The sequence below is a fragment of the Thamnophis elegans genome, chromosome 4, assembly GCF_009769535.1.
Source record: "Thamnophis elegans isolate rThaEle1 chromosome 4, rThaEle1.pri, whole genome shotgun sequence".
NCBI classification, from domain to species: Eukaryota; Metazoa; Chordata; class Lepidosauria; order Squamata; family Colubridae; genus Thamnophis; species Thamnophis elegans.
Genome location: NC_045544.1, coordinates 135,100,313 through 135,114,188, shown reverse-complemented (window position 1 = coordinate 135,114,188; position 13,876 = coordinate 135,100,313). Strand labels below are relative to the sequence as shown.

Below are 13,876 nucleotides of genomic sequence, written 5' to 3'. Positions count from 1 at the left end.
ACGAGCAGCTAGAGCATCGCGCAGGCGCTAAGACGCATGCATGAACTGCGTGCGTGCACGAGGACGCCGCCGGCCCCGTTCCAACTATACCGGTTGGAACGGGATGAGCAACCCACCACTGGTAGGTAGATAGGTAGATAGGTAGATAGATAGATAGATCTGCTTTTTAAAATGTAGGATTTCTTCACAGCAGTTCATCATCCTATTAAAAGCATACTTTTTTTTAAAAAAAAGAATTAAGTTAAAAGCAGCAGCCTAGAAATGAAAATGATGTAGAGAAATAGTAAAATCTCAAGATGACTATTAGCGTGGTTCATTGCAGACTCAGCCAGATGAATCAAAATAAAATAAACAAACAAATAAATAAAAGAAGCAGTTTAAAGCAGTTGTAAGCAAACTGATTATCCCTTATCGCTCCTTAACATTACAATGATCCCTTCAGCCCCCTATTCAATCTTTTCCCCCCCCAATGGTCAAATCTTGAAATCATCATTTGATTTTTTCCCCCCATTGTCAGCAAAAAGTCCATCAAGGGTTTCCAGCCTATTGTAAAAAATATTGTTTGATCCTTGGCCAAACAGGTCAATTTTTGCCTTCTCTGCTAATTCTGCCATCTTCCCAATCCATTCCTTCATTATGGGCATTTTCAGCATTTTTTCATCTTTGTGCGTAACGAGAATCTTGCTGCAGTTCCCGCATATAAAACCAGTCTTTTACATCTTTTTTAATCAACTATCCATAAGTTCCAAAAAAAACCCATCCAGTTTTGGTTTCATCTCAGCCTTTAAAATCTTTTTAGTCATCATCAGCTGTTTAGTTCTGTTAGAATAACCATTTCTGTCTCTTTCAGTTTGCTTCAAGGTTTTCGACGTTGATCGAGACGGAGTTTTGTCTAAGGTTGAACTTGAAGAAATGGTCGTGGCCCTTCTAGAAGTTTGGAAAGATAATCGTATTGATAACATTCCAGTAAGTGGCATTCAACATTAATATTAACTAAATATTAATTAAATATTAATAAGAAATGATATCAAGTTATATTTGGGTTTGCGGAAATACCATCCCAAGGAAACATAAACTGAGATCTGAAAGAGACACCTACAATAATAGAAAAGAAAGAGAGAGCGGAGGAGAGAATGAAAGGAAGATGGGGGGAAAGGAGAAAGAGGTAAGGAGAGGAGGATGGAAGGGAGAGAAAGAGAAGGAGAGAGGGTAGGAAAAGGAATAGGAAGAAAGGTGAGGGAAGAAGGAAGGGTAAGGAGAGGAGGATGGAAGGGGGAGAAAGAGGAGAGAGGGTAGGAAGGGGAAGGGGAAGGGGAAGGGGAAGAGGAAGAAAGGGAAGGGAAGAAGGAAGGAGAAGGAGAGGAAGATGGAAGAGAGAGAAGGAGAAGGAGAGAGGGTAGGCAGGGGAAGAGGAAGAGTAGGAGTAGGAGAAAGGTAATGGAAGAAGGAAGGGGAAGGAGAGGAGGAAGAAAGTAGAGAAAGGAGGGAGGGAGGGAGAAAAGAAAGGGAAAACAAGGTGGTGTTACAACAGGAGGAAGGGATGGTAAATAAAGCAACTCAAACTGTATATTATAACCTATTAAATGAAATAATAAATGTATAAGAATGATAAACATAAAGAAGAATAACAATTATGTAATGTATACTTAAAATGGCATGTAAGACAATTAAAAAATATTTGAAAAACATTAATATTAACTAAACAAGGACTGCCCATTTTGCCAGTGGTTTGCTCTCCAAGCTTCTTTCAATTTACTTTCTGAACATTTCGTTACCACACTAGGTCAGTACATCAGTAGGATTGTCTTGTCCTGTTCCTCTTTAACTGATCTACGACCAATTAGATCCCACAGATTAGGCCTCCTCCGAATACCATCAGCTAGCCAATGTCGACTGTCGACCCCTCGGGGGAGGGCCTTCTCTGTGGCTGCTCTGGCCCTCTGGAACGATCTCCCCGTGGAGATTCGGACCCTCACCACCCTTCCGGCTTTCCGCAAAGTCGTCAAGACCTGGCTGTTCCGGCAGGCCTGGGGCTGATGAGTTCCTAGCCCCACTTGAATTGTTGTGGCTGTTGTGTAGCTTTTAATCTGTTTTGTATATTTTGTTTCTGTCTTGTTTGTTTTTTGTATTTCCCCCTTCCCCACTTGTTTGTTAGCCACCCTGAGTCCCTCGGGAATAGGGCGGCATACAGGGCGGGGCATAACCTTTTCCTAGGGGGTCACAGCAACACTTGTAATAACAACACAAATAATTCATACACCATTCGAAAGCCCATCAAAAACTGAGTTTATTGACACGATTTAATAGTCAGTATGACCACCATTAGCCCTTCGAACAGCATTCAAACGAGGTGGATAAGAACACAACAAATCTTCAAACAGTTCCGTTCGATTTTCCAGATTTTTCAACACAGTTTCCAAATTCATTCTCAAAGTTTCAACCGAATATCGATTTTGACCTTGCTCCTGAATCATCAGAGCTTCCACTTCATCCTTAATTATGGCCCCAATGTTCTCTGCCGGATTGAGATCTGGCGAATTTCCCGGCCAGACGTCATTGCCCCAAAATTCGACATTGTTTTCCTTTAACAATTGCTGAGTCGCATTTGCACGCATGCAAGGAGCTTTGTCATGAAGAAAGACAGCCTCACCAACCACCAAGACATTGTCTGGATCACTGAGAAATGGAATGACATTCTCCAATAAAATTTTCTCACGGAAATAACTGCCATCCCAGGATTCCCCTTTATCCTTCAAAACCCAATGCAGTTTCCTGGCTGTGAAAATGACGAAAATCCCGATGCAAGTCGGATTGCGAACGATTTGTCGATATCGTTCATGTTTGGCGATGTCGTCGACGTCTTTAGCCCAAATTCGATCGTTCTGGAAATTCGGTTTTCGAATGGCATAAACGAAGAATTCGTCAGATGGCGCCAAATGAAGAAAATCTTCCTCGGTCCATTCAGACAACCAATCGCACAACCAAAGCCGATCTTGAACGTGTGTTTGAGTTTTCAATGGTTTGCAAATGACGTGGAATGGCTTCAAACCTTCTCGTTCTCGATATCGGCCGATTGTCCTTTGATCAACTCGTTTTCCACGAATTTGAAGGATTTCTTGGGCCACTTTTCGGTTTCCTTTTCGTTGTTTGCGACTGCCAGTTGCAATGATGGCTTTGCTTTCTTGGGACAGTTGCAGAGGACGCCCTTCTCCAAATTTTGTGAAACATTCTTGGGCTGTTTTGTTCCAATTATCAGTAACCCAATCCGGATGACGTTTCAATTTGTTTGCAATCCATTTTCGATTGATAAACGTCGCTCCAGCATCGCGAGCCTCTCGAAAGGCAATGCATTTTATTCTGTCAATGATCCTTTGTTCTTCCGAATCGAATTTTCCAGCCATTCTTAAAGCAAATTTAACATTTAATAGCTCATTCAATTCAGTTTTTTATGGGCTTTAAAATGAGGTGTCGCGAAAGTTGTAAACTGCTGTCGATCTTACTGTGACCCCCTAGGAAAAGGTTATGCCCCGCCCTGTACAAGTATAATAAACATACAAAACATAAACATACAACTTATAAATGTCTCGTGGGCCTGTGTGATCAGTTGGTGGTGTGATTGGTTGTTGATTTGGAGCTATATTTAAATTCTGAGCAGCTGACTGGTTCTCTTGTGGATTGGTTTTTGTAAACTTGTTTATTTATTTATTTGGAAATTTTATATCGCCGCCAACTCGCACATGGCAACTCAAGGCAGCTTGCAAGGATATAAAAACAGCATATAAAAAAAATAAGAAGAATAAAAGGAAAAAGTAATAATAAAAATGTCAGGCCTGCAGCCATATGCATTTTCTATTGTGGGAAAATGGGAGGGGGGATTGTATGGAGTCACATACTATGTAGCCACAACGAAATTCTTTCTAGAAAACCAAGGTCATCCTTTGTCTCTGCACCTCGGCACCTGACTGGGAATGGATGGGTGGAACTGCCAGCATGGCAGTGGAAGATTGGACCATGGGATGGACTTATGGGTGTGGGGGCAAGATCTTGAACTTTCAACTGGGTGGAGAAAACCAGGAAGCTTTCAGATTCGGGTTTTCCCAGATGTGCCAACATGGATTTCTTAATAAATTGGAATTTTGAGCAATACTTTGCCTTGGACTCCGATTTACTTTTGGATGCTATTTGGAACTCTGACACACAACACACATTCATACTAGCCATTTAATAGCCTCCATCCTGCTCTGGGTTCCCCAGGCCCGCTGGCAGAACCAGGTCTTCAGCGCCTTCTGGGAGAATATTAGAGTGGGGGCCATTCTAATCTCTGGGGAAATGATGTTCCAGAGAGAGGGGGAGCCACCACAGAGAAGGCCCTTCTTCTGGGTCCCACCAGGTGTATCTCCCTAGGGCAGTGATGGCTAACCTTTTTGGTACAGAGTGCCCAAAGCGTGTACAACCCCAAAATGCAATGTGAGGGCTCCCTGCGCATGCACCCCCTCACAAACACACACATGCGCACACGTCCCTCGTATATGCGCCCCGCACCTTGTTTTGGCTTCCAGGTTGGTGCAGTAGGTGTTCCAGGCCCAAAATGGGCCATGTTGGCTGCATGTTTCTGGAGAATTGTACAACCTGCTGGACAATTGGAAACCAATTGTCCAGAAGGTCCATAAAATCAGACAGTCTGAATTCCAGATTTGATCTGTCATGGATCAGACCAGCTAAAATCAGTGGGACAGATCCATTTGCTACTAATTGAGCAATGCTGCACATTGATTTTAGCAAATCTACACTGTATGGATTCAACTCAGTGTTCTTACTTTTGGGGGTCTATATCCATAGACCAAAATTACCCTCGGAATAATGTTCTTAACTTTCATGGGATCTTCCTGTTCTTCTCTTCCCCCCCCCTCCCCCAGGAGCTGCACATGAATTTGCCTGATATTGTAGAAGATATTCTAAAGTCACATGACACTACCAAGGTAAGAAAAGGCACATGGATCTCATTATACATGAGTGCGACTCGAGAAAGCAGTGCAGAAATAGCTTCAAGAAACTGAATTTCCCTCTGAATTGGACCATGGTGAGAGTGAGCTGCTGAGTTAACTTGTGCATGGAAGGTCTCTTTACTGTGAAATTGATTTGCATGGTATCCTTTCCAAAAAGAAGTGGAAGAGGATAAAAAGCATTAAAAGATCATTTACCGTATTTTTCGGAATATAAGACGCACCTTACTCCCTCCAAAAAGAGGTTGAAAATCTGGGTGCGTCTTATACACTGAATACAGCATTTTTTGCCTCCCGAAACCTTGCCCCCTTCACCAAAATGGCCCTGCAGAGCCTTTAGGAGGCTTTCAGAGGGCTTCTAGGGGCTGGGGAGGGCAAAAATTTTACTCTCCTCCCAGCCCCCAGGAGCACTCTATAAACTTTCTAAAGGCTATCCATGCCCTTTTTAAAAATGAAAAACGGGCTGTTTTTTGCTCCCTTTTGCCCCACCCCCACCCCAGGAGCATTCTGCAAGCTCCCTAAAAGCTATTCATGCCTTTTTGGGAGGGGAAATAGTCCCATTTTTGCAAAAAAAACAGGCCGTTTTTGGGAGGTTTGCAAAGTGCAAAAACTTTTTTTTTAGATTTTCTTCTTCAAAACTTTGCTACGTCTTATACTCCGGTGCATCTTATACTCCGAAAAATACGGTATTTGCTTTTCGTTTATTCAACACTAGGTGATGACCTGGCATTGCCCAGTTATTTATAGATGTCAAAGCATTTGTCTGACAGGGAGCCATTGAGAGGGGCTTTTCTTCCCCCTACTCCCATGCCCATTATTCCTGCCCTCTCCCTTCCCCCTCCCATGCGCTCCTCTTTCCTGCCCTGTCTACGATCCTGGAACTTTGTCCCAAATCCATCAGGCACTTCCCCATTGGTCCACCTGAGGGCGAACGTCATGGCTGGCTTTCCAGAAGAAGCTGTGAAGGAACTGACATCACAAACAATTGCTGCTCTAGGATGCTGCACTCGCTCTCCTTAATGGCCCAGGCTCTCACTTGCGCCTTCCATGACATCACAAACAATTGCCCCTCTAGGATGCCACATTTTAGATTTTTAGATTTAGATTTTATTGAACATTTATATGCCGCCCTTTTCCCTGAGGGGACTCAGGGCGGCTTACAACAATGGGGGGAAGGGAGTGCAAGACAAGACTTAAAAGAAAAAGAAACGTGAATAAAAGAAATTAACCATAAAAACACAACATTCACTCAACATTCGGGCGGGGTGAGAATAATCCTATCCCCAGGCCTGACGGGATAGCCAGATCTTGAGGGCTGTGCGGAAGGCCTGGACTGTGGTGAGGGTACGGATCTCCACGGGGAGGTTGTTCCATAGTGTCGGAGCTGCAACTGAGAAGGCTCTCCTCCGCGTAGTCGCCAGTCGGCACTGACTGGCGGATGGAATTCGGAGGAGGCCTACTCTGTGCGATCTGCTGGGACGCAGGGAGGTAATTGGCAGGAGGCGGTCTCTCAAATAGCCAGATCCACTACCATGGAGCGCTTTATAGGTGGTAAGTAAGACCTTGAAGTGCACCCGACGATCAACAGGTAGCCAGCGCAGCTCATGGAGGATCGGTGTTATATGGGCGAACCGTGGTGCGCCCATGATCACTCGCGCGGCCGCGTTCTGAACTAGCTGAAGTCGCCGGATGCTCTTCAAGGGCAGCCCCATGTAGAGCACATTGCAGTATTCCAGCCTAGAGATCACAAGGGCTTGAGTGACTGTTGTGAGAACCTCCCGGTTCAGGTAGGGCCGCAACTGGCGCACCAGGCGAACCTGGGCAAATGCCCCCCTGGTCACAGCCGACAAATGGTGGTCAAAACTCAGCTGTGGATCCAGGAGGACTCCCAAGTTGCGGACCCTGTCTGAGGGGTATAGATTTTGCCCCCCCAGCCTGATTGATGGAACGTTAGCCGAATTTTTGGGAGGAAAACACAACAGCCACTCGGTCTTTTCCGGGTTGAGCACCAGTTTGTTAGCTCTCATCCAGTCTTTAACAGCCTCAAGGCCCCGGTTCATCACGTCCACCGCTTCATTGAGTTGGCACGGGGCGGACAGATACAACTGCGTATCGTCCGCATATTGGTGGTACTTAATCCCGTGCCTCCGAATGATCTCGCCCAGCGGTTTCATGTATATGTTAAATAGCAGGGGGGACAGAACCGAGCCCTGCGGCACCCCATAGGTTAGGGGCCTCGGGGACGATCTCTCCCTCCCCACCAACACCGACTGCGACCTGTCCGAGAGGTAGGAGGAGAACCACTGTAAAACAGTGCCGCCCACCCCCACCTCCCGCAGTCGTCGCAGAAGGATACCATGGTCGATGGTATCGAAAGCCGCTGAGAGGTCAAGGAGAACCAGGATGGACGCATAGCCTCCATCTCTGGCTCTCCAGAGATCATCGGTCAATGCGACCAAAGCGGTTTCAGTGCTGTAACCGGGCCTGAAGCCAGACTGGAAGGGGTCAAGATAGTTAGCTTCCTCCAAGGTACGCTGAAGCTGTAAGGCCACCACCTTCTCAACAACCTTCCCCACAAAGGGGAGGTTGGAGACTGGACGATAGTTATTAAGAACTGCTGGATCCAAGGACGGTTTCTTCAGGAGGGGCCTCACCACCGCCGCCTTAAGCGCGGTGGGGAGGTGTCCCTCCCGAAGAGAGGCGGTAACAACCGCCTGGATCCAGCCTCGTGTCACCTCTCTGCTGTTGGCAGTCAGCCAAGAGGGACACGGGTCCAGTATGCAGGTGGAGGAACTCACAGCTCGCATAGCCTTGTCCACATCCCCGGAGGCAACATCCTGAAACTCAACCCAGAGATGGTCTACCAAGTTATTCCCCTGTGTCTCGGCTGGATCTGCGGGGGTGGAGTCCAGTTCTGATCGAAACCGAGCAACTTTGTCCGCCAAGAACTGACCATACTCCTCAGCCTTACCCTGCAGGGGGTTCCCCGTCTCCCTCCTATTTCACTCTCCTTAAAGGCCAGGCATTCCAGAGTTATGCTGCAAAACACACACACACACACGCATGCACGCACACACACGCACGCACGCACACACACACTAGGGGTGTCTCTCTCCCGCCCCACACAAACACACACACCAGGGGTGTCTCTCCCCCCCCCCCCCCAGTATTTTTTTCCAGAGGGTGTCATCTGTGTAAAAAGCTTGGTTGAAATTGCTTAAGGTGTTCCAGAGTTATGCTGGAACATACATATATAATATTATACACACACACACTATAAAAAAATAAAACAAAATATAAATAATGATGATGATGATGAAGAAGAAGAAGATTAAGAAGTAGATTACCTACTGTATACGGTGGCAGAAATCCATTGAGCTAATGGATGCAATTATACTCATCGTTTTTACCCCGTAGTAAAATTAGAGAACAGTTATTGTTAAATATGTTTTAAAAATTGGTTCATTCCATCTGCTGGGCTTTCACTGTTCTACTAACATTCTCCTAAGCTCCTGAATATGAGAAAGGTTAGGAGCAGCGATGGCACAGTGGTTAGAATTCAACATTACAGTCTAACTCTGCCCACCGTTAGGAGTTCGATCCTGACTGGCTCAAGCTTGTCTCAGCCTTCCATCCTTCCAAGGTTGGTCAAATGAGGACCCAGATTGTTGGAGGCCATAGACTGACTGTAAACTGCTTAGAGAGGCATGTAAAACATTGTGAAGTGGTATATAAGCCTAAGTGCTACTGCTATTGCTGAAGGAGAGCTGACAAAATCAGAAGTGAGGCGGTGATAAGCAGCCTGGGAAAGCCAAGGGAAATTATCAAAAGCATAAAAAAACGAAAGTCAGAATATTTGGGACATATGATGCGACACCCAGAGAAATACACCATATTTCACTTAATTAAGATTGAAAGCAAATGAGATCAAAGCAAAAGAAGAACCTAAATGGCTTCAAAATCTAAGGGACTGATTTGGACAAAACTCAACAGCACTTTTTCATGCCGCTGTTGATTAAAATAGGATGGCCAACATCATCGCCAACGTCCAATGACGGAGGTGGTACAACAAGAAGAAGATGGAGAGCAATTAAAGATATTAAAGCATCAAAACACACCCCCCCCCCTTTTTTTAATTCCACAATTTTTCAATTTCAGATAATAGTCAACCAGTTACTTTTGTCCTGGAAAACAACCCCAAAATTTCAGCGGGAATAGTTCCCTTGAAACACACCATCATCCATAAAATCTGGCCCTGATCATAGTTCAGTGGAACTTATCTTCCATTGTGACAGCCAGTCTACATAAAACCTGTTCAAATGGCATTGCGTCAACTTGATTGACAGACAATAGATTTGTATATTTGAAATATGGGTTAAGGGAGTGTGATGTAAATAGTAATTTAGCAAGCGCAGCAGGAAAATGTATAACTATTTGCCAACCTGCAGTGCGAGGAGGAGAAACTGATTAGATTTGTTTGAGCATCAGCATTCAACCAGGGTGGAGGTTATGTATTTATTATTAATTTTACATCAGCAATATACCCTTTTTTCTTCTCCTTTTTGTGTCTTCTTTGCAAATCTTGTTGGTTTTTTTTTTTTTTTAAATCTATATTTTGTATTTTATTTTCAGGAAAAAATTTTTTAAAAAAACTTTACTTAAAAAAAACCTGTTTAACTGACATGGCTTCCAGCTAGAAAAAATGTGGATGGATAGTTTCCCTGAGAAAAATCAAAATTATTGAGAGTAGTTGCGGATCTGTGATTCTCCAGGGAAATCGTGACTATTAATTGATCAAAACCAGCTTCAGATCTGCAGATAGAATGGATTGATTTTTGGCCAAAGCTTTTCTTTATTTTCCTTAAAATATCCATTTCATTTTGCATGGGAGAAATGGTAGGTGTGTGAGAGAGAGGGGGGGGAGAGAGGTAGAGGGCGGGAGGGGGGGAAGAGAAGAGAGGGAGAGGGGAAAGAGGGAGGGAGGGAAAGGGATAGATGTAGGAAGGAGAGAGAAAGAGAGGGGGAGAGGGGGAAAGAGAAGGCAGGGGGAGGGGGGAAGAGAAAGAGAGGAGGAGATAGAGGGAGAGAGAAAGAGGGGGAGAATGGGAAGAGAGGTGGGAAGAAGGAGAGAGGGAAGGGATAAGAGAGGGAGATGGAGAGAAGGAGAAGAGGAAGGGAGAGGGAGAGAGGAAAGCGGGAGGAAGAGAGGTGGGGAGAGGGAGAGAGAGAGGGGAGAGAATGGGAAGAGTGGTGGAAAGAAGGAGAGAGGGAAGGGATAAGAGGGAGATGGAGAGAAGGGGAAGAGAGAAGGAGATGGAAAGGGAGAGAAAGGGAGAGGGGGAAGAGGTGGGAAGAGGGAGTGAGGGGGGAAAGAGGGAGAGGTGGGGAGAGAGAGAAACCTCATTGAGCAAACCCTTTGGGGGGAAAAACCCTATTGATTTTCCTTCCTTCCTCCCCCCTTCAGCTTGGACATCTCACCCTTGAGGATTATCAGATCTGGAGTGTGAAGAGTGCCCTTGCCAATGAATTTCTCAACCTGCTTTTTCAGGTACGTTTCCTGCAAGCCCAAACCTCCAAGGGGAGGCAGGCCTTGGATTTACCTGCCTGCTTTGCACTGACGTTGAGGTCACCTGGTGGTTTACAATTTGGAATGAACCCCCTTTGAATGGTTTTGGGAGTAGGAATGGATTTCCAAGAGAGAGGGGAATTGCAGACTACAGGCACCGGGAGCACCACTCAGGTGAGCCTGGAGACACAGATAAACCTCCAGGTATCCTCAAACGACCCTCTGAAATGATGCAAATGACCAACGTGACTGCAAGGAATATAAATCCTTCCATTCCCCACCATCCGGTCAGAGCTGAAGAAGCTTCTTGGAGGAGAAGCGAAATGTCTTCAGAGAAATGTCTATGGAGATGCTCAGCCATCGAGGTCATGGTGCTTTTTTTCCCAAGAGGCAGCTGGACTTTCTGGTTTTTCTTTGAAGATGTTTCGCTTCTCATCCAAGAAGCTTCTTCAGCTCTTCTGCAGAGGCCCTTGGAGGTTTATCTGTGTCTCAGGCTCACCTGAGTGGTGCAAATGGGTGTTGAACTGCTTCTTGGAACTGCTGAAAGGACTGTGTTGTAGATTGATGATGTCCTACAGTCCCCTCTGTTGAGAGAATGCTGTTCAGTTCAGTTTTGAGCTAGATGGCCTTTTTGACCCCGTCTTTCAAATCAGTGGTCCTCTCTGTCCAAAAGGTGGACTTCGCTGACTTCAGAAGAGTGGCCTTTGTCTTTTAAATGCAGGTGGACTGCTGAATCTTTCCCTGATGGGTTTGTTTTGCCATGCCTTTATGGTCACACGATTAAAATCCAGATGCTTGGCAACCGGCTCATACAGTATTTACAATGATTGCCATGTCCCAGGGTCACATGATTCATCTTTTGCAACCTCCTGACAAGCAAAGTCAATGGAGAAGCCAGGTTCACTTCACAGCCATGTTACTAAATTAACAACTGTGGTGATTCACTTCACAACAGTGCAAAAACTCACTTAACAACTGCCTTGCTTAGCAACAGAAATGTTAGGCTTAATTGTGGTTGTAAATTGAGTCGCTACCTATAGAAAGTAGATGTTCAAAGATGTCAGAGTGCAGTAGAAACCACATCCAGAAAGCACACACACATAACTGATTCGGCTGGATTCATTAACTTCTTTATATACATAATAACACATGAATAAATGTACAATCCCAACAACAGATTCTTCCAATGTGGTAGAGAGGAGAGATTTTTTTCAGTTCAGAGTTCAGAGCAGACTACATTAGTTCTCTTGCACAGACTCAGAGCTACATAGGTAAGCCACTCCCAGGCTCCGAGGTGTCTGGCATGGCTCTCAGTCACCAAATAGTTCCCATTGGCTGACCCAGTTGCCATGTCCTATTCCAGTTCATGAATATTCTGACAAAACATTATCGGACCAGGAATAATAGCTTGTTAACTTTATGTCCTTTTGTCTGATGCAAGTAATTTTTCTCACTTTCCCTTTTCCACTCCCATCTCTTTTTTTTCTAGGTGTGCCATATAGTCTTAGGTTTAAGACCTGCCACTCCAGGAGATGAAGGGCAAATCATTAGGTATGTTTGATCTTCTGACATCACCTTTCAAATGAATTCCAGGGACTTTTTCCTAGCTTAAAATAAGAGGTGCGTTTTGGAGCAAAGGACTTAAGCAAGGTAACTTCTTCGGTTTCCACCAATCAAGTGCTTGGCAGAAATAAGATGCATCAGGACTTAATGTGCTTTCTCCAGATTGGGATCAAGAGAGAGGGGTTCAACTAGATCAGGTGTGTCAAACTCGATTTCATTGAGTTTGACCTTTGGGGGGCCAGGGGCCATGGTGGGCGTGGCCAGCTTGATGTCACGTGTCAGGGACACCTATGGTGGCCTGGATGCTTTGCCAGTGAAAATGGGCTCCCAATCTCCATTTTCTGCTGGTACGGCCTCCTGCAACCTTCTGCCAGCAAAAACAGAGCAGAGGATTGCAGGAGGCCGTCTCAGCCAAAAACGGAGATCGGGAGCCCGTTTTCACTGGCAGAGGCACTGCGGGCTGGTCCTTCGCTGTTTCCAGGGTGCCCCGTGGCCAGATCTAAGCATTAAAATACTTGGTTATAAGTTGAGGACTACCTGTATATGTGGAACACTGAATGCCGAGGTGGTGCAGTGGTTAAATGCAGCACTGCAGGCTAGTTCAGCTGACTGCAGTTCTGCAGTTCAGTTGTTCAAATCTCATCGGCTCAGGGTTGACTCAGCCTTCCATCCTTCCGAGGTGGGTAAAATGAGGACCCAGATTGTTGGTGGCAATATGCTGACTCTGTAAACCGCTTAGAGAGGGCTGAAAGCCCTATGAAGCGGTATATAAGTCTAACTAACTGCTATTGCTATTGCTATTGCCTCCTCTCAAAGCCAAGTGGAGATGTCAGGAGATGTCATGGAACAAATTAGCTTTGAAATCCCTGAGGATTCCCTCCCCCCCCCCCCCCGAATTAAAGCTGCAATATTTGAGTCTCATTAAAGTTCTCAACTCTGTGGCCAACCTCAACATTTAAGCATTGTAGGACCACCAAGTTGCCTTCAACCATGAGAGCCAGCCACTTGAGATTGAGATTGATTGGTTTTTTTAAAAAAAAATGCACAATTTTTGGGGGAAATTCTTGGAAAGAAATATCAAGGGGAACTTTTAGCAAAGTCTCAGTCTCTCCCTCTCCCTCCCTCCCTCTTTCTTTCTCTCTCTCTTCTCCCTTTTTTCTCTTTCTCTTTTCCTCTTTCTCTTTCTCTCTTTTTCTCTCTCTTCTCTCTCTCCTTCCCTCCCTCCCTCCCTCCCTCCCTCTCTCTCACAAAGCATGATAAATGGGGATTGGAAACTGAGGTCAGAATTGAAATGGAATACACAAAGGGCAGCTAGAATTAATTCTATTGTCAAGGTTCACTTTAAACAATTATTTGTTAAAGGATCTAACAATGGCATTCTGACACTACCGGGCTAATGGGCAGATACATGATTTAAAAAAAACCCTTTCTCTCCATTCCAGCTACCAACCTATTGTAATTAAAAGAGCACAATTGTCAAGAAATTCAGTCAGATTACTAGTTCCTGAACCAGGAGGAAGATTTTATTTGGCTATATATGTTAATTATCTCGTCAGTGCCGGATGCCTTTGTAATCGCTATCTTGCAAATGGTCACTCTGAACAACATAAATACCACTTTCTGTACCCTATGAATTTCTCCTGATTACATTTCCTACTCTGTCCCCAAACTATATTGATACAGTCCTATGATTCTTGATAATATTGTTAATTTTGATGCAATGGAATTTAGCCAGGCGAATTAT

General features: G+C 45.0%; 1 protein-coding gene across 6 annotated transcripts in view; it reads left to right on the top strand.

Moving 5' to 3' along the window:
* The window catches only part of USP32 (ubiquitin specific peptidase 32), a 214,242-nt gene that overhangs the window by 136,390 nt on the left and 63,976 nt on the right, over positions 1-13,876 (top strand). For all 6 annotated transcript variants that reach the window (XM_032215792.1, XM_032215794.1, XM_032215797.1 and 3 more), the window contains exons 8-11: positions 851-966; positions 4,917-4,979; positions 10,468-10,551; positions 12,059-12,120. In XM_032215792.1, the coding sequence (XP_032071683.1) occupies positions 851-966; positions 4,917-4,979; positions 10,468-10,551; positions 12,059-12,120 (325 nt within the window). The remainder of the gene's footprint in view (positions 1-850; positions 967-4,916; positions 4,980-10,467; positions 10,552-12,058; positions 12,121-13,876) is intronic.